The 21,285-nt window shown below is 44.3% G+C and overlaps 2 protein-coding genes across 5 annotated transcripts; both read left to right on the forward strand.

The window, feature by feature from the left end:
* Positions 1 to 44: 44 nt before the first annotated feature.
* Positions 45 to 15,935, forward strand: LOC133138181 (store-operated calcium entry regulator STIMATE-like). 4 transcript variants are annotated; one of them, XM_061256721.1, is made up of 9 exons: positions 45 to 162; positions 1,270 to 1,705; positions 7,839 to 7,887; positions 8,356 to 8,451; positions 8,843 to 8,964; positions 11,572 to 11,684; positions 12,284 to 12,361; positions 12,831 to 12,980; positions 13,296 to 15,935. In XM_061256721.1, the coding sequence occupies exons 2-9, from the start codon at positions 1,294 to 1,296 to the stop codon at positions 13,410 to 13,412; spliced, it is 1,137 nt and encodes a 378-aa protein (XP_061112705.1). In that variant the 5' UTR covers positions 45 to 162; positions 1,270 to 1,293; the 3' UTR covers positions 13,413 to 15,935. The 4 variants fall into 4 exon arrangements, with proteins under 4 accessions (XP_061112705.1, XP_061112703.1, XP_061112704.1 ...); XM_061256719.1 differs by having other exon boundaries at positions 100 to 540; XM_061256720.1 differs by having other exon boundaries at positions 100 to 454.
* Positions 15,936 to 17,219: 1,284 nt separating this feature from the next.
* mustn1a (musculoskeletal, embryonic nuclear protein 1a) lies at positions 17,220 to 19,880 on the forward strand. Its single transcript, XM_061256723.1, has 3 exons — positions 17,220 to 17,468; positions 17,737 to 17,857; positions 19,303 to 19,880. The coding sequence occupies exons 1-3, from the start codon at positions 17,460 to 17,462 to the stop codon at positions 19,398 to 19,400; spliced, it is 228 nt and encodes a 75-aa protein (XP_061112707.1). The 5' UTR covers positions 17,220 to 17,459; the 3' UTR covers positions 19,401 to 19,880.
* Positions 19,881 to 21,285: the final 1,405 nt, after the last annotated feature.

The raw sequence follows: 21,285 nt of genomic DNA on the forward strand, positions 1-21,285 counted from the left end.
TTAAGAACGAGCCATACTCGTTCTTTCCTACATTTCCCAGAATTCAATCGATAATGCTGGACAGCGTATGTCGTCATGACGTTCTTATTTTGGAATACACGAAGGAGCAGCTGGCCAGAACGACTGGTCTCAACTCTGCAAAGCATAAAAAGTGAAATCTGGGTAGATACCTTGCCTGTACTCTATCGTGATTTAATTAGATAGCTCCATGCCTCTGGCAAGTTGAGTGTAAATCGCTGTTCTTGCGCTGTTCTTTATTGTTGTCTTTATTTGCTGCCTCTCGTGGTACAAAACTTAGACATGACTAGCTGGCTAGCCAACCAGTCAGCTAACTGAACTCCAAACTCCAGTGTGCTGGCTTGTTAGCAAGTAAACGTCCGCATGCAGACGCAAAGAGGGATGACGAAGAATATGTTGATTCATTTCTGGTGGAAAAAAAACTTAGGTTGACGAGGTAAAATTGCAAGCCTTCTGTTAACGTTCACGCCTGAAGAAGACCGCTGGAATCGGTTACATGGACCCTCGTGTGCAAAGACGAAGGTGAAAAACAAGCAACGCAGCCAGCCTGCAAGTTGCTGCTATAGATATCTATCTTATTATTATTATTATTAGTAGTATTATTAGTATTATTATTAGTATTATTATTAGTATTATGCTGATCTATCGTTCATCAAAAAATCCAGTCAAGTGTAGCTGTGATTAGGTGTTAGTGATTAGTGATCAGTAAAAATAGCTAAATGGTATATTTGAAAGGAACTAACGACATTGGACAAGCGAGCTAGCTAGCTTACATTTATGCGTAGATTTGATTATGTCAAACAGCTAGCTTCCTAGCTAGTCGGATAAAACAAAAAAATCAAGCTAGCAAAGGAACAAGGCACTTCCTGACAGAACTGACTATTCGCTTTCACGTATTGCATTGGCAGACGTGACAATGTGGTCGGAGTGAAGCCTGCTTGCAAATGGTAATGCTAACCTGTTCACCATTATCTAGAAAGCTTCCTTGTTACATTGCCGGATCACAGTAAGTACCTTGTGGTAGCTAGCAATCTAACGTCAGTTGGTCTAGCTAAACGACAGGTTTTTCAAGCAATCATAATATTACTCATGATGATTCGTTGCCTCATAATGTGTTTGCTGGTTAGCTAACGTTATTTAATCAGTTGACTAGCATGTCATATTGAAAGGAATGCTAATAATTCGATAAAGTTTTAGTGAACATTAGGGATTGGCAAGCTTGCTAAAATTATCATCCCCCTTTGACTACAGTGAGGATGGGTCCGACAAGTCAACATGGATCCAATGTGTGTAGTCCCTTGGATTACGTTCCAACCAGCCTTATGGATCGTTAGAAGTACACAAGACGGAGGGCGAAGGTGCACTTCTGGGTATTTTCCATCCGAACGAGGTCATCATATGAACTTTTACTTGTCAGCTGTCAATTACAGCGGAGAATTGTCCAGCAATTTTCGCCTGACCTCTCTGGATACCATGATGGACACCGGGGACAAGATGTTATTACGATCTGTGGACGGGGGTGCCCACAGCGCAGTGGTCCCCGCCGTTTCACCCCACAATTCGTCCTTGTCTGTGAGTCCCACTCCTGACGCTGACTACCGTGGCTGTAAGAATGGTGCGTTGATGGACTCCTTCGGAATATTCCTTCAGGGACTGCTGGCGGTTGTGGCCTTTAGCACGCTGATGTGTGAGTATAACGCCACATTCTACATTAACATGCTTTGCGAATTCATTGAATGCCTTAAACCAACTCACTTTCTGTCAGTCAGATTGCTATATTGTCTCAAAGGAGAACGTCAACGACATCATTCTGACTTGCATCTGTTTGCTTTGCTCAGTAACCCTTTAATCATTAGGAGGCATACGACAATGCACTAGAAGGCTTTAGGAAAAAAATGTCCCTTTGTAGTAAAATCAATGTTTGCATAGCTGACCAATTCAGAGAATGCTTCCATCTGTTGCAATTGGTTTTTGCCAAGTCCAGAAGTCATTGGGTGGAGTTCACAAGGTCAGCATAGGGTGTCACTTCTAGGTCACTGGCCCTAGGCTTAGGAGAAACGCAAATGCAAAACTTCAAATGTTGCATGTTTTGGACCCCCTTTATACTGCCAGTTCAGTTAAAAGTGCTGAGTGACTGACCTGGCATGAAAGGGATATGAATACATACTCAAAGAACCATACACAATCAGTTGATGCATTGTTCCATTCTCTTATTCGTATCTGTCACTGGTTCAGTATTACACTTTATATGGGAAGTGACTGATTAGCTATGCAACCCCATGCATTCCCTACCATCAGATTGCCTTTGCCAAAGGGAATTCAGTTCTTAATTGAAACCATTATGTGTATAATACTTTATAGAACAGTGAAGATGTAGAGACACGCAAATGAGCAGAGCTTCAACAAAAAATGCTTGAACTGAGGAGAGATGTTAGTTGTGGTTATAGCCTCAGGAGGAAACGTTGTGTCCAAGCACTGTGATTTGTCTGCTCAACCATGTACCTCTGAGCCCAGACACTGGGAACAATGCAATTCCACCATCAACATGGATAATGGGGATGGAGTACTTACGTGCTTCAAACCTGGCAGGCATTTAATGCCTGGGATACATATTCTTTAAGATTCATAAAGAATGTAATCCTGGTCTTAAATATTGGTAACAGTACAGAATTATCCTGCGTTATCTTCAGTTTCTTGTCAAATTTGGAAAGGAAACAAAGATGTTGGTCCCCTGTTGGCTGTCCATATTCTAAATTGTGCAATAACAACCTCTTCATGAGTGTGGTTTGTATAGTCTTGGCCTCATGCAGATATGTATTTTGATCTGGCACAGCACAGGAAGGGTTGTAAAATATGGTTAATCTGTCAAAATTATTCGGGATCAGAGGAACAACTTGAGGCAAATGCTAAACTGTATTCTGCAAATGCGGTGTTGCAAAATAAGACCGAAAGCAAAGTCTGGAAATCTGAGACACTGCTGGAAGTTTACCTATTGAACTCGCCCCTGGATTGACCGCAGCCTGGAACTGGATACAGCATTGAATTTTTAATGCTTTATTAGCTTTTATGTGGGCCCTATAGAAACTCTGGAGTCATGATGTTGAATATGCTCAAGGTCTTCTCTGTGTTCTGCGCAGTTAATAGATCAGAGTCAGCCCATTATAGAATAATACGTGGCACCGAAAGCAGAGTCTAGCATCTTTGTTCTACAGTCGGTCTGTTTCTTTGACCAGGAGTGTTGTGGATTTCAGACAGTGTATTGATCAGGGCCGACGTTGATAGGTTCTGTATTATTGATCCAGTAATTTGTTCTGGGTAGGGTCTGTGGAATTGCCATGCATTATCCTCCCCACCTCACCAGATCAGTCCAGACATGGTGTGTGTAACCTGGCACTTTGCATTTTCTGCTTGTGCATTATTCTCATCTCTCTCAGCAGACATTGGGCTTTGTAAGCAGATCCACCGAGCTGCTCTAATTAAATAGCCAGATCTATCGCCTCCTTGTCTGCTCCACCACCTTCAGAGAGTGGAGGTGTGCTTTTTGAAAGGGGAGAGAAAAGGAATGAGAGAGGTGAGAAGGGAAAGGGATAGTGATGGTGGAGTGGGATCAGTCAGGGCCGTGTGTGTGTTGGGTGAGCGGGGGTGAACTCTACTAAGAGCTGACGCTCACCTACACTTGCACATGTTCAAGGGCACACAAGCATTGCTCAGTTACACATGTAAAACCTGAGTTTGGGACTTTACCACAGGTGCAGTTATGTTGTATATTGAATGTGAAATTGAAAATGTTGTCCCGTACTCGCACAGGGTTGGGGACGTGCCAGCCTATTTCCTGACCTTGCCTCAGGAGCTGCCAGAGAACAAGGTCCTGACCTTTTTTTATCAGGCTGACCGCAACAAGTGTGGAGTGTTTGAGTCACATGCCGTGAAGCTGTGCTCGAGATGATGTGTAAATAAGCTAGCTGGCCTGAGATGTTCAGCTTTACTTGTGAGTAGGCATAGCTGCTTCTATTCCTCTTGGCTTGGCTTCAAATATACCAAATATCTTATATATATAAGAGCAGTCATCTGGCCGGTTCGATCCCGCCCTGGGTGTATCGAAGTGTCCTTGAGCATGACACCTAACTGCTCCTGACGAGCTGGTTGGTGCCCTGCATGGCAGCCAATCGTCGTTGGTGTGTGTATGAACGGGTGAATGAGAAGCACAAATTGTACAGCGCTTTCAATAAAGGCTCTGTATGAATGCTAACCATTTATAAGGCACACGGCAAAAGCAACTTCAATGGCAGTCCTCTGTCAGGCCTCTTACAGTATGTGCAGTCATGTGATTGACTGCTACTTCCTTAATGCCAGCATACACCCCACCGCACTCACACATTATGTAGCTCTGAGCCTTGTCAGGCTGTAATGCGCATTGACCAGCACTGCCACTCAGACTGCACCGCCCTCCACCCTCCCTCTGCGTGACCTCTCCACAGGAGGCAGGACTACAGTGAGCAGTGCGCTCGACCTTTTGTGCTTTTTCCTCACCACCTCTGTTGAGCTCCGCAAGCACCCCCTCTTCCCTCCGCTGTGTCGAGGCAGCGTACAGCAGACCTTGGCATTTTTACAGAAATCTGCTGGATGAGAAGAGCTCTGCTGTGTATTTTGGGGTGGGCGAGGTGTGCAGTGGGTCACTCCTCCTAAACTTGGGGAAAACCTGCCTTTTGTCAGTTCTCACTGACGTATTCACAAACAGTTCTACTGGAGTCAGCGCTTTGAGCACCTGTGTAAACCCGCTTGAGGTACCAGGGTGCAAAAGCATGTTTATACGTTTTTATAAGGGTCTTGGTTCAGGGGAGAATGTGAGGCAGCACTTTCGGTTCAGGGGAAAAGCTATTCCAAACAATATTAAAAAATGCAGCTCAATTTCCTCTGACCGATCTCGAGCCAAACAGAAGTCATCCTGGTTTGAACTTTCAATCATTTGGCTTTTCCAGCTCAACTTGTTTTTGTGGTTTATTCGTTTGGCACGCACTGCTGAAGCATCGCTCTGAATGAACAGGGTTTAGTGTGTACATACTCAGATATTTGTTTTGTGTTGTGCCCTAGCTTTGCTGGACGCTGCAGTTTCCAGTCTTGTTATTTCCCAGCAGCAGGGCTGGTCATGTGTTCAGCACTGCGGAGGAACAGGAAGGTGGTAAGGGGAAGTGATGAAGTTTTATTACCATCAGGTCAGGGGCATGGAAGACTGCTGTATCCCAGCACAGGTGGCCATACGCCCCAAACATGGCTTCAGGAAGTATCCGGGCAACAGTCTGTCCAGTGCCGTGTGTCTGGCTGATGGCGGGTCAGCTCTGGTGTGACGTACAGGGATGGAAATGTCAGGCAAGGCCCTCCTGGTCTGCCTTCCCTCTGCCGCATACTTACCACCCTAATCTTGAGAGGCGGTGGCTGCAGGGTGTGGCCTCTCCCGTGAGAGTGACACAAAAGGCTTGTTTGCTGGGCGGGTGATGAGAGTTATGGTTGGTTGCGTTGTTTGCACATTGCGCGCCACGCCACGTCTCTTGTGTGTTATATGAGCCCAGTGAAAGTATGCGGTGTCAGGTCTGATTAAGTGAGGATAATGGAACATGGCCTGTGTTGTGGGTCAGGCTGGAGGCAGGGCCGTGGCTGGGGCGTGTTTCACGCTGCATGTTTGACTCTATTCTCTAGGGGTCATGGGGCTGAGGTCATGGGGAAGGGAGGACACTAGCGCTCTGTTGATCGCGGCCAGCCCGGTGATGTAACCGGCCTCGCGATCCCCCCCGCCCTCAGATTTACATCCTCCTGGAACCACGACTGTAAATGGATTCCGTGGAATTCCCTCCTCTAAGCCAAGGATTTACGGGATAGTTCATTTAAAATAATCTACTGCGCTGCAGCGAGTGGCAGAATAAACGGCTTCCCTCCCATCATCTTCCCCCAGAGCCAAGAAACGGGTCAGCCGGGCCTGTGGCGATCGCTTACGTGATGTGAATTAACGCTGCAGATGGAGTGCTATGTCCCTCGTGGGTCTGAAATCCCCCACGGTGCTAACTCTCCCCTGCGCTAGCTCTCCCCTGCGCTAGCTCTCCCCTGCGCTAGCTCTCCCCTGCGCTAACTCTCCCCTGCGCTAGCTCTCCCCTGCGCTAGCTCTCCCCTGCGCTAACTCTCCCCTGCGCTAGCTCTCCCCTGCGCTAGCTCTCCCCTGCGCTAACTCTTCCCTGCGCTAACTCTTCCCTGCGCTAACTCTCCCCTGCTCTAGCTCTCCCCTGGCTGCATGGGAGTTTCATGCTTCATGAGAGTCAGTACAGAGCAGAGCAGACCCAACTCAGCCCTGGCCTAAAGTGAAAACGCATTGTGGTGTGACATTGTCATCACCCGCCTCACTTGAGTCTTTACCCGGTATTTTACTGAAGCTTGCCTGTGACTGCACCAACAGACTGGAGTGCTGTCGGTAGGAAACCTCGCTCTCCTAACACAGCTAAAGTCTTCCCTGAAGGGGATCTGTGTTGTCTTACTTATTTACAGCAAGATTAATCTTTAAGTTAACATGCTTCGACTACTTGACATGGAGTGTGCCCTCTGATTTCTGTGCATTGCTGTTGTGATGCATCTCTGCCTGTAGCAGATTTTGTAAACTTTGATGCGATGGACAATTAGCCATGTAAAGTATGCATTTAGGCATTTAGTATGTACTAGCTGGCCTGTGTAATATTGTATCCTTCCTGCTGATCCTCACATGCTCCATTATCCCCATAAAGGGACTGTGTGCAGGTAAAAGCTAATGAGCCACTGCAGTGATGGCAGTTGTGGTCAGGCTCCATGCCCCCTATTACAGACTGCACCACAGTGTCTCCAGAGAGCACCTCAGACAACAGGAGTTTGCTGGCAGGATGCAAGATACAACACAATCATGTCGAAAACCAGAGGCCTTTGAGATAACTCGGTACCCGTGGGAATGGAGATGGTTTTTGGAAATGTTTTTTTAGTAAACATTTGTGACGTTTTGTGTCCTATAATGTGCTGGTCTTAGAATCCCTCAATAGCTTGGCCTTTCTGCGAGGCAGTGTACTGTTAAAATTACCTCCAGTTTTTGCTCCTGGATGGAAATCCATACGGCAACTGCTGCAGAATTATTGTCTGTCTCACTGCACCTGGAGCCTGAGAGAAAAATGAACACTGAAAGATGGCCTCTTTTCCTTGTGCCTTTTAAGCCCCTACTGTTTGTGTGTTTGCCGTATGCGCTTGTGTGTGTATGACATTGCGATTGCAGTTGCTTTGTAGACCTGCACTTTGCTTGGAAATACACTGAGGTTGGAGATGTGCGTTTAAGCAGTGTTAATGAAGACTATAGGCCAGGCTTTGTGTTTCGGGAGGTTTCCATGCCTTAACGTACCCCTTGTCAGTTGAAAACTGGAATATCCAGGTCTGCAACATAAAAATCTAACCATTTCCAACGAAATCTGCAGATCTGTTGGAACATGTTTTGTCACATATGGCAATGTAGCCCCAATCATTTCCTGGTTTTTCAGTTCCACTTGTAAGTTTCCCACCAAAAGAAACTTCAAAAAGTGTAAAAAGTGTTCTTATTCTTGAAACCTTTTTCTGGGTATTTCAATAATTCATCTGAGCTCTGCAAGTGGAATTCTTTCAAAAACCTAAATTAGAGATAGGATCAGAGATGACGGGCGCAGATCTTTCAGTCAGTGTTAAGTCGAGTGTGGTCTGCAGCCAGATGTGAGTGTGTATAGAGAGGGAGCCATCCTCCTGTGGCCTGCTTGTGCACACATTGACTGGTGTCTCTGTCTCCTTGGCAGTGAAGCGCTTCAGGGAGCCCAAACATGAGCGAAGACCCTGGAGGATATGGTAAAGAGCAGCCTTTCATTCCCTGCCTTTGTAACGCGTAGCCGGATCAAACCCATTTGGATTCGCTGCGAGGGGCACCGTTCATCAATACGCGCACGCTGAGGCGCGGGATCAAAGCCACTGCGCCAAAAGGACAGCTTCATCATGTCTTTATTTGCCATCTCCGTCGCTGTTTAACATTCACAAACAAAACAGAAGCTGCCTTCTGGGGTTCAAATTGGATGTTTGTTATACATCAATAATTTAACCATGTCTGTTTTACGACTCATGAAATCTGTTTTTGTGTGTGCATGCATGCGTGCATGTGTGTGTGCTTCTTTGTTTGTGCACGTGTGTGTGTGAGATTGTGTGTGGGTACGCATGCATGCATGCATGTGTGTGTGAGAATTAAAAAGTTTCTTAGGCAGCAGGATGTCCCACTTGTTTTTCCCTGTGTGAGCATATACCCCTCTGCTGCACCTCTCTTAGGTTCCTGGACACCTCTAAACAAGCAATCGGGATGCTGTTCATTCACTTTGCCAACGTCTACCTGTCCGATCTTACCAAGGAGGACCCCTGCTCACTGTAAGCACGCGCAACCACGGTTACCTACGATACTCCTGGATTCACAAAACGTTTCCTTCATTTTAATCCTACGATGCTTACCAAAAGCATTTTTGCTTGTTTATAAATGCAGCATAGAGCGTTCAAGGGTTACTAAAAATGAGTTTAATGAGTTCCAAAATGAGGTCAGTCAGTTTTTAAGGAGCAGGTTTTAAGGAGAAAGAGTTTGAGTCCCTGCCACGGCCTTAGTGGTGTACATTTGACACTGTAGAATGTTACAGTTTGACCGTGACAATGCAGATTAAATCAACTTCTCAGTTTCCACATGAATGTAAATGTGCCAGAGTTATCCAACAAGCTGACCTGCTATATTTGGATATCATTTGCAAAGGGTTTGGCTGTGCGTCCGCAGGTACCTCATCAACTTCCTCCTGGACGCGTCTCTGGGCATGCTGGTGATCTACGCGGGCGTGCGCGCGGTCAGCGCGGTGGTGGAGTGGAGGCAGTGGGACTCGCTGCGTTTCGGGGAGTACGGTAAGACCACGCACCGAGACACAGCCGGCAAGCGTGTTTTTCTCTCTGCTTTCAGAAGTGTGAATACTGTTCTCCAAAACTTAGGTAGTATTACAAGTTGAATTGTATTTAAATGACTGTCCATATGGCTGTACTACACTATCTCCAGATGGCAGTGGAGTTCCACTCTCAAGCATACAATAATAGCATTGAACAGAATCAACATGCACATATGTTGGGCCAGTTGGCATGACTGGCTAACTGTAATTACATTACCAGCGCTGTTCGTACCAACCGTTCCATAAAGCTACAGTGCATCCTTTCAATATTGCATGCTTTTCCTTTTTCAGGATCGTTATTTCAGAGCCCATGTACACAAGATAGTCAGAGATACAGTATAGCCTCTGTAGGGGAGGAATCCATTAAGTTTGCCTTTGGTTTGCTTTTTACTGCATTTCTTGTTATTACAATTTCTAGTTTCTAGGTTTCTTCAAGTACGAGGCAAAGCACTTTTGTTTGCTGAATGCAGCTGTTATTGCAGATTGTGCTCCTAAGAACATTGATTTTCAATTTACATATACTTGCTGATATGAGCTCAAATAGTGATGGCAATGTTTCAGTTCAGTGGTCAGGTTCCACCTAACCTCCTGTTGTGTTGAGTTGTTTTCATGGCCCTGTCTATATTGAGGAGGATATCTAATACTTCATCACCTTATTTCATTTCCATTATTCCTTTAAACCAGTCTTTCGGTATTCCTTCTCAACAAATGTGCATGTTGTCTTTATATGTATTTTGGGCACCACCCTTAGTATTCCAGAAGTGGTCTTCATTTTCCAAAGACTGTCACCATGTGATTAGCCTGTTCTTTAAAGCAACATGTAGGTTTGCTTGTTGTAAGCCTGCTATGTAATATTTCCCAGAAAATGATATTAGTTTCTGCTCCTAACCATTCTGGGACCTGTGTGTTTGCTTGAGATTTGATTCCACTTCATCTCTGCTTATTAAATCAAGATGTTTCCATACTATTTTTCTGTGGACTGGTATAAAAGGAGCTTCTCTCCTGTTTTTACTGTCTGCCTTTCTTTGGTATTGATATTGATATCCGATTTCTATATTTGTGGTTACTTCTGTAAACGATTTGCAGCTATTCTTCAGTGGTGCTTTTAGTCGCTCCGCTATTGTCTCCTTGCACACAAATGTATTGTTCTTTATCTACACTTCGGCTTCTAATCTGTAATTTCATGAAATGTAATTTGTAATGATTTTGTCCAGGATAGGGTCATGCATTCCTTCCATTAACAGATCCTTTGGTCTTGGTCTGTTGCATCTTGTTTTTAACCTTTTCAAGCATGGTGTAATGTTGAGAATCTAGGGCAACAGTTTATAGGAGCATTTCTCAACGCATCAGATCTATTTCTTAGTTTCAAAGAAACATTTATTTACCCTCTCATGGAGCAGACCACTGCTTGTGTCACTTTCTCTGCTTGTGTTGTGTAGTTTAATTTCTATGTCTCTCAGTGAAATCGTATGTTAATGATGTCTTGTTGCCTACAGGTTTTAGTCTTTTCCATGTCATATGTCACCTGTGTTAATCCAGGACCATATTTGTCTGCGCTGTTGTAGGGATACAAATTCTAAAATATGCTCAGTCCCCTTTCTGCTGGATTGGCATGGACTAACCCGTCCCCTCCCTTCACTGTCCTATTTCTTGAGTTATTTTTTTTAACTGCTGTCAGTGCATCATGTTTATGGACTTCTTCATTCATTCGTGGAATTTGAAATAGGGAATGCGTGTGTCCACGATGGGAAATAAGCTTGTGAAATCAGTGGATTTTCACTTTCATTATTGATTCTGAAAGGTCATCGTTATTGCCACATAAGTGGTCTGTTTCCTCTTCAAAATGCCAATTATAGCTGTTCTATTATTGCTGTTTTCTATCTCCTGTCCATCTGTTTTCATGAATGATATCAGTTGTATATCTGCGTACTGACTAAGAAGTTCCCTGTAGTAAGTTAACAGTCAGACTATCAGTTGTTCTTGGATATTATGTGAGGTTTTAGACTTAATAGAAATTACTTTGGTACAAAGTTTGTATTTTTACATGCAATAACATTGCAGGGGCAGAGAAAATGTGTTTGTGAACATCTTTCCCCATTTCAATTGTATTCCTAGTGCCTACTATGGCCACTAGGTGGCAGCATTTCCTGAGTGTTCCAGGCTTTGTTGTTGAGTAGTGCAGACTACAACAAAGAATGTGTGCTTTATCTTTCTAGGTTCTGAGCTGCTAAAAATAGGCACAGGACCAAAGGGCAAGGTCAGGAGCTAAAGGTGTAGCAGGAGCTACGTTAAGCATTTTGAATCAATCTAGATTACATTTAACAACCAATACAATGGTCGGGCCCAAACCCAAGTTCTGAAGCTCCCATACTCTTTAGTAGCAGTTTTAATGAAGCTCATCAAAGTCCTTTGCTGTATGCTATAATTATAAAACAGAATCTCTTGTGCCATTACACAAGCACTAACAGACTATTTTATAACCAGCCCTGTTGGAGTGATGCTGCAGCATTGTATCAGGCAGAGTGTTATCTCATTGTATCACCCCCCCTCTCTCTCTCTCTCTCTCCAGGAGAGCCGGTGCAGTGCTGTGCCTGGGTAGGGCAGTGTGCCCTCTACATTCTCATTATGATGTTTGAGAAGGTCTTCATCATCCTGGTCCTGCTCATACCACAGTGGAAGAAGGTGAGCCAGGGTGCAGGATGGGAAAAGCAGAGAGTGCCCTGGAAAAGAGCAGGTCAGGCCAGCTGACTCAGAGGTGTTAAAAACCGGGGGAGCTGAACTGATTTACTCAGGCTGTGTCCTGAAAAGCGCTCTCATTCACTCACTCTATTCATGTGTCTAACATTAATCAAGTCCCCCCGTCTAATGGTGCGAGTGATTTAGGTTGCTAGCAGGCTAACTCATTTACATTTGAGTTTTTAGCTACTTGTCCTTGTCCACATTCTTTTCTTGTGGAATTTGTGGCTGGAAATAAGGGGGTCGCTGCTGGTAAGGTGCAGAAGTGTTGATTCAGCACAGGGGGAAAATGTCTCATGGAGGTGTTAAATTTAAACAGACTCACTGGCTGCTAGATTTAGAATTTAGCTTTGTGTATAAAGCTCACCTTTCTGGCAAACCTAGAGCAGCCTGTAAGTTTCAGAGTAAGTGCCCAGACTATGATAGCTGGCATTCCTTTATAACCTCCAGCTCTCAAAACTGAAATGTCTGAGTGAACTCTCTTGTCTTATGTCTCATCTGTGTGTGTGTGTGTGTGTGTGTGTGTGTGTGTGTGTGTGTTACAGCTGGCTCTTCTTAACCCTATAGACAACCCAGAGTTGGAGCTGGCCATCGTCATGCTCATCGTCCCCTTCTTCGTCAATGTGAGTGACCATCATCATCCTCAGTGTAGAGCTGTGTGTCCAATATAATGCTGTTAGCTCTTTCTGTTGCGCTCATGCAACGGTCTGCTTATGCTTCATGTGATTCATATGTTTTGCTGTGCATATTTTTCTTTTTTGTGAAAAAAAATGTCATTATGTTGTCTTTGTGAAATGAAATTTGATTTTCTGATGAGTGCCTTGGCTATTATCCTTTGTGTTTTGGGTGCAATGATGAATTAATGCCATATTGGTTATATGAAGGTGTTCAAATTTCTGTTAATGATGAGGTATTGTATGCATGTAAATGTGTACCTGTAAGTGTCAGTGCTTGAGGAGTAAACTGTATGTGGACTGAAATGAAGACCCATTACATACTGTGTGCATGGTCCATAGGCTCTGATGTTCTGGGTGGTGGATAACATGTGTAATGAAATGAAGACCCATTGAGTACTGTGTGTATGGTCCATAGGCTCTGATGTTCTGGGTGGTGGATAACTTCCTGATGAGGAAGGGCAGGACAAAAGCCAAGCTGGAGGAGCGGGAGGGCGGGGACAGTTCCCGTGGCAACAGCAAGGTGCGCTACAGACGGGCGCTCTCCCACGAGGAGTCTGAGTCTGAGGTGAGAACAACTGTCGTGTCACTTATTCACACTGACTGACACAATGACTTCAAATTAAATCCAGCAAAAATAAATCTTTACTCGGGCGTGCCTCACTGTTGGGACACGATGCACTTGCATACACAAGTTTACCATGGGCCCACAGGTTTGAAACATTCGTAGACCGTGTAGTAGAAAATGTATTCGTTTGATCTCCCGAATGTTCGCCAGTCTCATAGAAGACGACTGTGTTATCCTGGCAAAGGGAGGGTCCACAAAGTACTGAAAAGGGTTGGTTTTTGGAGGAACACGTTTCTGTTCCCTCGGCCCCCTCAGGTCCTGATCTCTGCCGATGACGAGATGGACGAGTCCGACATGGAGGAGGACATGCGCAGGCTCACCAACCTCAAGCCCGTGAAGAAGAAGAAGCACCGCCTTGGACTTCCTGTCTGACCCTTCCTGTGCCACCCATCCTACCCTGCCCGTTCTCCACACCTCGCTGCCTCCATCACCACCCCCTTCCCTGGCTTCATGGCTCTGGGGGGAAGCCAGACCCCCTCTAACGCAGTGCTGGCAGAACTGACAACCCTGATAGCAGTGTGGAGGTCGAGGGGAGATACTTTGAGTGACGGTCAGGGGAGCCAATCGGCGTCCCCCGTCTCCAGGGATCCTGGTCAGTATTGGAGCCAGGCATAATGCACAAAACCTGGAGTGCTGGGAGAAGAATGAGGGAAAATGCAAAGGGATGATTTCTGTAAGGTGCTCTCTCTGATGTCAGAACGTGTAGGGCGGAGACGATGAAGGGAGAGGCTTTCCTCGTCATCCTCACTCTGAATGTTACTTTATATCGTGTCCTGTGTTCTCAGTTCTCCATCTGTTGGTTGGAGTGAAATATCTTCTCTGGAGTGGCTGGGGGAGATCCTGTACTATGCATTAGTGTTATGCGTTCTTAAGTATGACATCTCTGAGTTTAATGAGTTTAAGGGTATCACGGTATGTAGGGTTTCTGTGGCCATTCCAGTCAAAGGACCCACAGTGGGATGGGATGTAGGACTGAGGGAAAGGGCACTTAAATGGTCAGTCTGGTTTATCATTCACTTATTGTATTGTCTCTAATATGTTGTCATACTGGGACACCTGCACATGATATCCATGTTACCCCAGCCTAATATGTACATGTTTAGTCTGGCTGCAAATCCTTTAAAGCGGTTTGTGAGCAGTCTGTCTGTGTATCTCTGACTGACTGCTCTGCCAGGGCTCCTGTGGGCTCTGTTTATGTCTGGCTGTGACTCCAGGTACTCCTGATTTACATGACTAACACTGAATGAATGTAGATTCCATTTGTAGATGTAAGCAGGTTTCTTGAACACAGAAGGGAAATGTAACCAAACTCAAGCACATAAGTTGGGCAGATCAGCTCTGCGCTGCCTCCGATAGTGGTTTATTGAGGGTTTTATTGCCCATTGTAAAAATGAGATTAGGGTGTTGCTGGTACCAAGGTTCAGGAAACCCTTTGCACATCCGATTGGTGACCATGAGCTGCTCTTACTCTGGACAGAATAGGGAATGCTTTTGTGTTCCTCACATACCTCCTCAGAACAATGCAGTAGGACCTCTGTGTAATAGAATATAGGATTTCTTTTGGGGATTATCATCGTTTTTTTTATTTTTATTATGGTATACCATTTGGGAGCTTCCAGGGATTCTCATTCCATGTTTAAATATACCTTATGGCCTTGGTGTCCTGAAAAATGTTACGGTTCAGATTTTGGTCGATACACTGTGATCCATAAGTCACTGTGTCCTTTGTTGTGTGGCTCTGTGCCTCCTACCTGTGTGTTCTGATGATTTACTTCTTCAGGCTCTGTGTGTGTGCGTGTGCGTGTGTGTGTGTGTTTGTGTGTGTGTGCGCATGCATGTGTGTGCGCGCGTTTGTGCGTCCATGTGCCTATGTGCAAGGGTATACAAGTGGGAGAAATGGGCTTGGTCAAACGTTTTCTGATGTTAAAGGTTATCTGGTTAATCCTCAACAAAGAAACATTTGCGTATGGCAGTAGTTTACCAACAGTATGGCAGATGATATTGAAGCATTGTGGGGTCCTCAGCAAGAAAATGTGAAAGATAGCAGAAAATTATCTTAAATGTTTTAAGATTCATAAATCGTAACATTTTATTTTGGCAGATGTGTTCCTCATGAGCAGTGGAACCAGTGTGCCAAATTTTTGTCCCAGACTCCCTGTCAAACAGGGCACGGGCTGAGATCCTGAATATCAGAATTCTGTTGTGCACTAATGCCATCTTGTAGCCAATCTGTGTATTATTTGAACTGAAATAAGAGTTTAGCCATCGAAAAACAAACCAGTCAGCCTCCGAACGTATTATACAGCCATTACCTGGTTATTATTCTGATTATTAGAGCATATCCACTGCTTTCAGCTAATCACCTCTGAGAGATGACTGGCAGCAGGAAATGACCTGAGGACTGAGCATTGTCCTGTAAACTGCTGGGAAATGTAATCTGGTCTCACACACACACACACACACACACACACACGCACACGGTGGAGCATGGAGGCACGGCCTGTATGAGTTTTCACGTTGTGTCTTGGGTGTCTTGTTAAAAGGATGAACTTTTCCCCCATGTTTATCTTCTCTGTCTCATGGACAGCTGTGAGTAAAAGGGACCAGGAAGCTTTTCTTATTAACTGTATTAACCTCAAGGAGCTGGGACTGATGACCACAAGTCGGTCTGCTTTGTGAACCATTTTTAAAGATGAAAAACGTGGTGCATTTGTGCGGTTCAGTGCAGATGCGGATGGTAGCTGGACTGATGATAAAATGTGGGAAAGTTGAGAAACAACCGTGGAGAACCACTGTCACCCTCACTTCCCCCACTATTCCCGGAGAAGAAGAGTACATGCATAATGTGCTTACGTTGCATATGTTTGCAATAAAGTTCATCAAAATGTCCACTAACCTTGGTTTGAGTCCGTTTTGTCATGGCCTTCCTGTGTGCGCTATAGGATAGGTGCCGCAGAAGACTGGTGAGCTGTGGTATTTGTTTGTCCAGGGCTTGCTTGCTGAGACGTTCGCCCACCTACAGTAAAGTGTATGTGCAATGTGCCCTTTCTGCTAATTACTTTCAGTGTGATGGGAAGATTTTATTATTTTTGAATTGTTATTTTGAGTCATGGTGTAGAAAAGGTACAATATAACGATAAGAACAATTGGTCTAGAGCCAAAAAGAAAGCTTTCCTCCCTATGAATCCTTGCCATCTGTAAACCAGCATTTAGATGCCGGATGCCCTACCAAGTCTTTGTGTGTTCATTGTGTCATTTAGTTTTTATTTTAGTAAAATTATAAATAATCTATGCCTGGAAACATGGGAACTGGGTCAAATGAATGTTGATACACAAAAAAGGGCATGCAAGTACTTTTGTTGCATTTTTGCTATTAATGCCCATATTTGCCTTACTTTAATGTAACATTAAGCCATTAAAAATAAAAAAATGGGCGTAGTTCATGTGAAAGGGAACAATCTGTTTTGCATTGGATGTTGCAGAGCCCCAGAAGGAAACGCTTTTGGCAACAGATTGCAACCACTCCCTAAACAATCATCTGTAGTTCAACCACACTCCACCTAACGTGAGCCCTGCCAAAACCCTGGTCCCAGTAGAACTGTGGTTCCCGGTCCGTAATGTGGAATTACAGTTATGTCCGACTCACATAACACATAGGCCACTCGGAAGATGTGCTTTTCTTTTGAGTTGTTTTTTTACTGTTAAATGCCTCTCTTGAACTTTGATTTCCCCCTCAGAGATCCCAGAGGAAAGGAATAATGGCCTGACATGGACTCCGATAAGGGAGGGGGTGGGAAGGGGTGATAAAAAGAAAGCACAACTGCAGGCTAGCGTGTTGCCGTGGAAGTTGTTTGGTTGTTTGTTGTTTGGCTTTTAATGATCCTGATCGCACAGGAATGTAATGGGCTCTGGGGGCCCTGGTGAGTGTTTCGGTCTCCTCTGTATGTACTCCCTGCCCCCATAATGACTGCGTAATGGTGGAAGAATGCAGTAGCGCATGCAGTTTTGAAGGAAATGGAGGGGAACATTGAACAGGACACCGAGAACGGTGACAGCAGTATCAAACTCGCCGAGCTGAGGATAGAGAAATTGTAGAGCGGGCGATTAAGAGCCTATGCTCGGAATAGGGGGAGTAGCCTTTTTTTAAAAAGTTGTTTTTGCTCTATTCAGCTGACAAAATCATGGGAACTCCATTCCCCACTGTACAGCAGTCTACGTCACACCTAATAATACACCATGACAGACTGAGGGACACAGGAGGAGGAGCCCGCTGACTCGTAGGCCTTCGCTAACAGACTGATTGGCTGCTGCTGGGCAGGAGGATATAAGTGGGCTGTGAGCAGTAGAGGGGGACTAGCGTCGGCTCTGGCCTGGAGCTTAAAGTCAAGCCTTGGATTTATTTCAGGACCTGCAGGAACTATGTCTGAGGTAGGATGTTCAACCTTCAAAATCTTTGATTGCAGTTGTAAAAGTTGCAGTATTGTGAAAAGGCTACTGTAGAAAAGGTAGGTACTGTACTTTAAGCAAGTGTAAATGGTACATAACCACTCTGGCAGTAGGAGTAGATATTGGTAGCTGAGAATTTTGACGACTGCACAGTAGACCGTCTCTGAACTAGCCTCAGTCCACTTACTGAGGCAAGTGAAGGGTCACAGGGTCTAGAGGGAGGGACCCAGCTGTAGCTCTTCTGTTTCAGCCCAATGAGGAGGAGCAGCAGCGGCCGGTGATGAAGGAAGAGGACCTGAAAGGAGCCAAAGACCAGCTGGGGCAGAGAGGAGAGGTGAAGAGCAAGACCTTTGAAGTCATGGAGGAGTGCGGTGAGAGTTTAGCATAATGTCCTCACTACAGTCACTGTAGCATTCAGGGTCTACCCATTATATACATCAAAGCAAAAGGCTTTGGAATAAAAGTATCACAATGGTACTAGCCCTCGATAAATAATGAAAACAATCTGTTCTTGTTGACGTGTCCTCAGACTTTTGGTCCCCACTGTATATAATCTATGCCTGGAAACATGGAACCAAGTCAAATGAGTGTTGATATGAGTATGCATGGGCATTAAATGGGAAAGTATTATTATTTTATTATTATTATTTTTTTTCCTATTGATGTCCATTTCTGCCTGTTGTTACATTAAGCCATTACAAATAAATAAAGAGAAGAGTAGTTTATGTGAAAGGGAACAATCTGTTCTACATTGCATGTCAACACATGGGTAGAAAGAAATATTATTTGTAAATTGTAAGTCGCTTTGGATTAAAATGACTAAAATGTAAATGTAAATGTAATTATTTTCACAATAAAAATGTGAAATGATAATTTTATGACCTGTGACAATTTCTTTAAAAAAATGTATTCTTACCTAAGGAGGTTTTTAAACTCAAAACATTGTTGTAGATGGCGTTTCTAGCATTCAGAAACAGAAAACGGGCTGTTTTCTTGTCAACCTCAACATTTCTCAAAGTCAGGGCCATTCTTATTAAAGTAAAAACACTTGAAATTGTAAATTTGGTGCTGAAGGGCAAATTTGTCATTTGGTTGTTTGTGGGGTTTCTGTGGTGTTTGTGTTTCAGCTGAGAGCGATTAAAAATGCCCCAGAGGAGGCAGTTGTCATTCCAGTTTCATCCTGATGCAGTTAATTCTCCATAGAGAAAGAGGAGGGAGAGGTTGTGGGGGGAAGGAGATTGTTTGTAAGAAAGGGTGAGGGATTGAGCAGGCACAATTTTCCACTCCTTCTTTAGAGTGAATGTTATTTACCAGAGGGTGAAGGGGATGTGGCAGTCTGAGTTTGAGGAAGCAACACCAAGAACGGTCAGAGGAAGTGACACTTGCGCTAACTGGAATGTCAAAGGTTTAAATACACAGGCTATGGTTGATTGTACTAAATAGTTTATAAAAATCTCATTGGCAGTGTGTTTCTGATATCAGGGAAATGAGCATGTTGACTGTGTGTTCACTGCTCATCATCAAGACCTTTCACATTATATTACATCATTTAGCTGATGCTTTTATATATATATATATATATATATATATATATATATATATATATATATATATATATATATATAAAAAAAAAAAGGCTCAACAGCTATATGGATCTTATCTTGGCTACAGTGGGGATTGAACCACCTTTTTTCCTTTGGAATAAATTGGTCACATGCAGGTTGAGCTATTGTTATGATAGTTTATCGGAAGCCTGCGAACCAACTAAGTACATTACTGCCACCTACTGTTGTGAAGTTGTCCTTGTTTTCTCCAGAGCGCGTGGGGAAAGTGGCCCCCTCGGTGTTCAGTGGCCTGAGGTCCGGTGGAGAGACGGCCCTCAACAAACCTCCGGCCAGGGTGCTGCGGAAGTAGCACCATGGAAACCAGGTGTCAGTCACTCTGCAGCCTTCAGCGAGAGAGTGTGGAGGATTTCTCCTGCCTGCTGCAGTGGTGTGAGGATGCTGAATACTGGGCTGGTATGTGCGTATGTATGTGAAAGGCAGAACACCAGGCAGCCTGTGGTTTTATGTGATGTTTTATCTTAATTCTTCAGTGATTTCCTGTAGATCATGTGTGACACTTCAGATTCCTCGAGCTTCACGTTGTGATATTTAGCAGATTGTACAGGGTCAGGGTACAGAGGTGGTGGTGCAGCAGTTTATTTCATACATTGGCTGAATTGAAATGGAACTGCTGCCCCCCCTACTGCACTAACAGTCTGAGCATGCGCGTGTGTGTGCTTCTGATCCTGTAGCTAAAGCGTTTTGCAGTGATCTATTCGCTTTGCACTTCAGCCAAAGTTATTGCCATTTTTATCGGCCTGTTTATAAATAAAACCGCAATATAAAAATCTGTGCCAGTCTTTGATGGTTTGTGAGGACCAGATTGGGAGCAGTGGACACCAGCCAGAACAGGAGCCCCACACTAGAGCGCACAGGACCAAAATGCATTTACTCACTGCCTACATCCACAAAACATACTCATGCGAAGTAAACAGGATAGTGCTGAGAAATCCAAATGTCTTGACTAAATGTCATTCATTTAACCAGCAAATGTGCGGCCATATGTCAGTGACTTAAAATGTATTAATCTCTAAATGATTCTCATAAACATGTTGTGCTGTTGATTTGTCTAATGGGAGTTTGCCAAATGTATTAAATTAGTTGCACTCTATATTAAGGCTTCAGAAATTTGGAAGTATATGCAGAAGATCAGTTCTAGGAATCCACTTTAAAAATGATATAATTTAAAACCAAATATTCTGTGCAAGCTTGCACTGCACATCTTGCACATACACAACTTTTATGCAAATGCTTAATTAACCATGTTTTATGGGCAATAAAAATATGCATAATGCACCACATTATGACTAATTGACTACATTATGCAGTTAAACAAGAAAAAAAGCATTGTATTTATTCATGCCCTGGAGACGGCATACACATTTACAAAAATATATATTGGGCCAAGGCTTAGTAGTCAAATGCATTAGCTCAAAGTTTATCATCCATAATGAAAAATACCTTTATCTCATCCTACACAGCAGTAAGCAGTGCGTGTGGTGTTCCACTGGGCACTCTGGAGTTTCTCTGGAGGAAGTCACCTCCCTAACAGTCCCTAATAGTTCACCATCAGGATTATTATTATTTTTAATGGTATCCCCATAGAAGTTTTTCTTTAACACTGCCCCACAGTGCTGTTCAGACCACATACTCTGCATCATTACAGTTGCCACTTCTTTGCCAGTATTTAAGCTCACCATGTAGTGTGCCTGTGTGTGTAGGGTGTGCATGGGTAGGATGTGTGCGTGAGCATGTGTGTAGTGCATGCAAGCACAGTACTTAAGGTACGTGCATGTGTGATGTGTGTAGGGTGAGTCTGTATGTGTGGGCACGTGTGTGTGTGTGTGTAGGGTGAGTCTATGTGTGTGTGTGTGTGTGTGTAGGGTGAGTCTGTATGTGTGTGCACGTGTGTGCGTGTGTGTAGGGCGAGTATGTGTGTGTGCGTGTGTGTAGGGTGAGTCTATGTGTGTGTGTGTGTGTAGGGTGAGTCTATGTGTGTGTGTGTGTGTAGGGTGAGTCTATGTGTGTGTGTGTGTGTGTGTGTGTGTAGGGTGAGTCTGTATGTGTGTGTGGGTGTGTAGGGTGAGTCTGTATGTGTGTGCACGTGTGTGTGTGTGTGTGTGTGTAGGGTGAGTCTGTGTGTGTGTGTGTGCGTGTGTGTAGGGCGAGTCTGTATATGTGTGTGCGTGTGTGTG

The sequence above is a fragment of the Conger conger genome, chromosome 10 (genome assembly GCF_963514075.1).
Source record: "Conger conger chromosome 10, fConCon1.1, whole genome shotgun sequence".
Classification (NCBI taxonomy): Eukaryota; Metazoa; Chordata; class Actinopteri; order Anguilliformes; family Congridae; genus Conger; species Conger conger.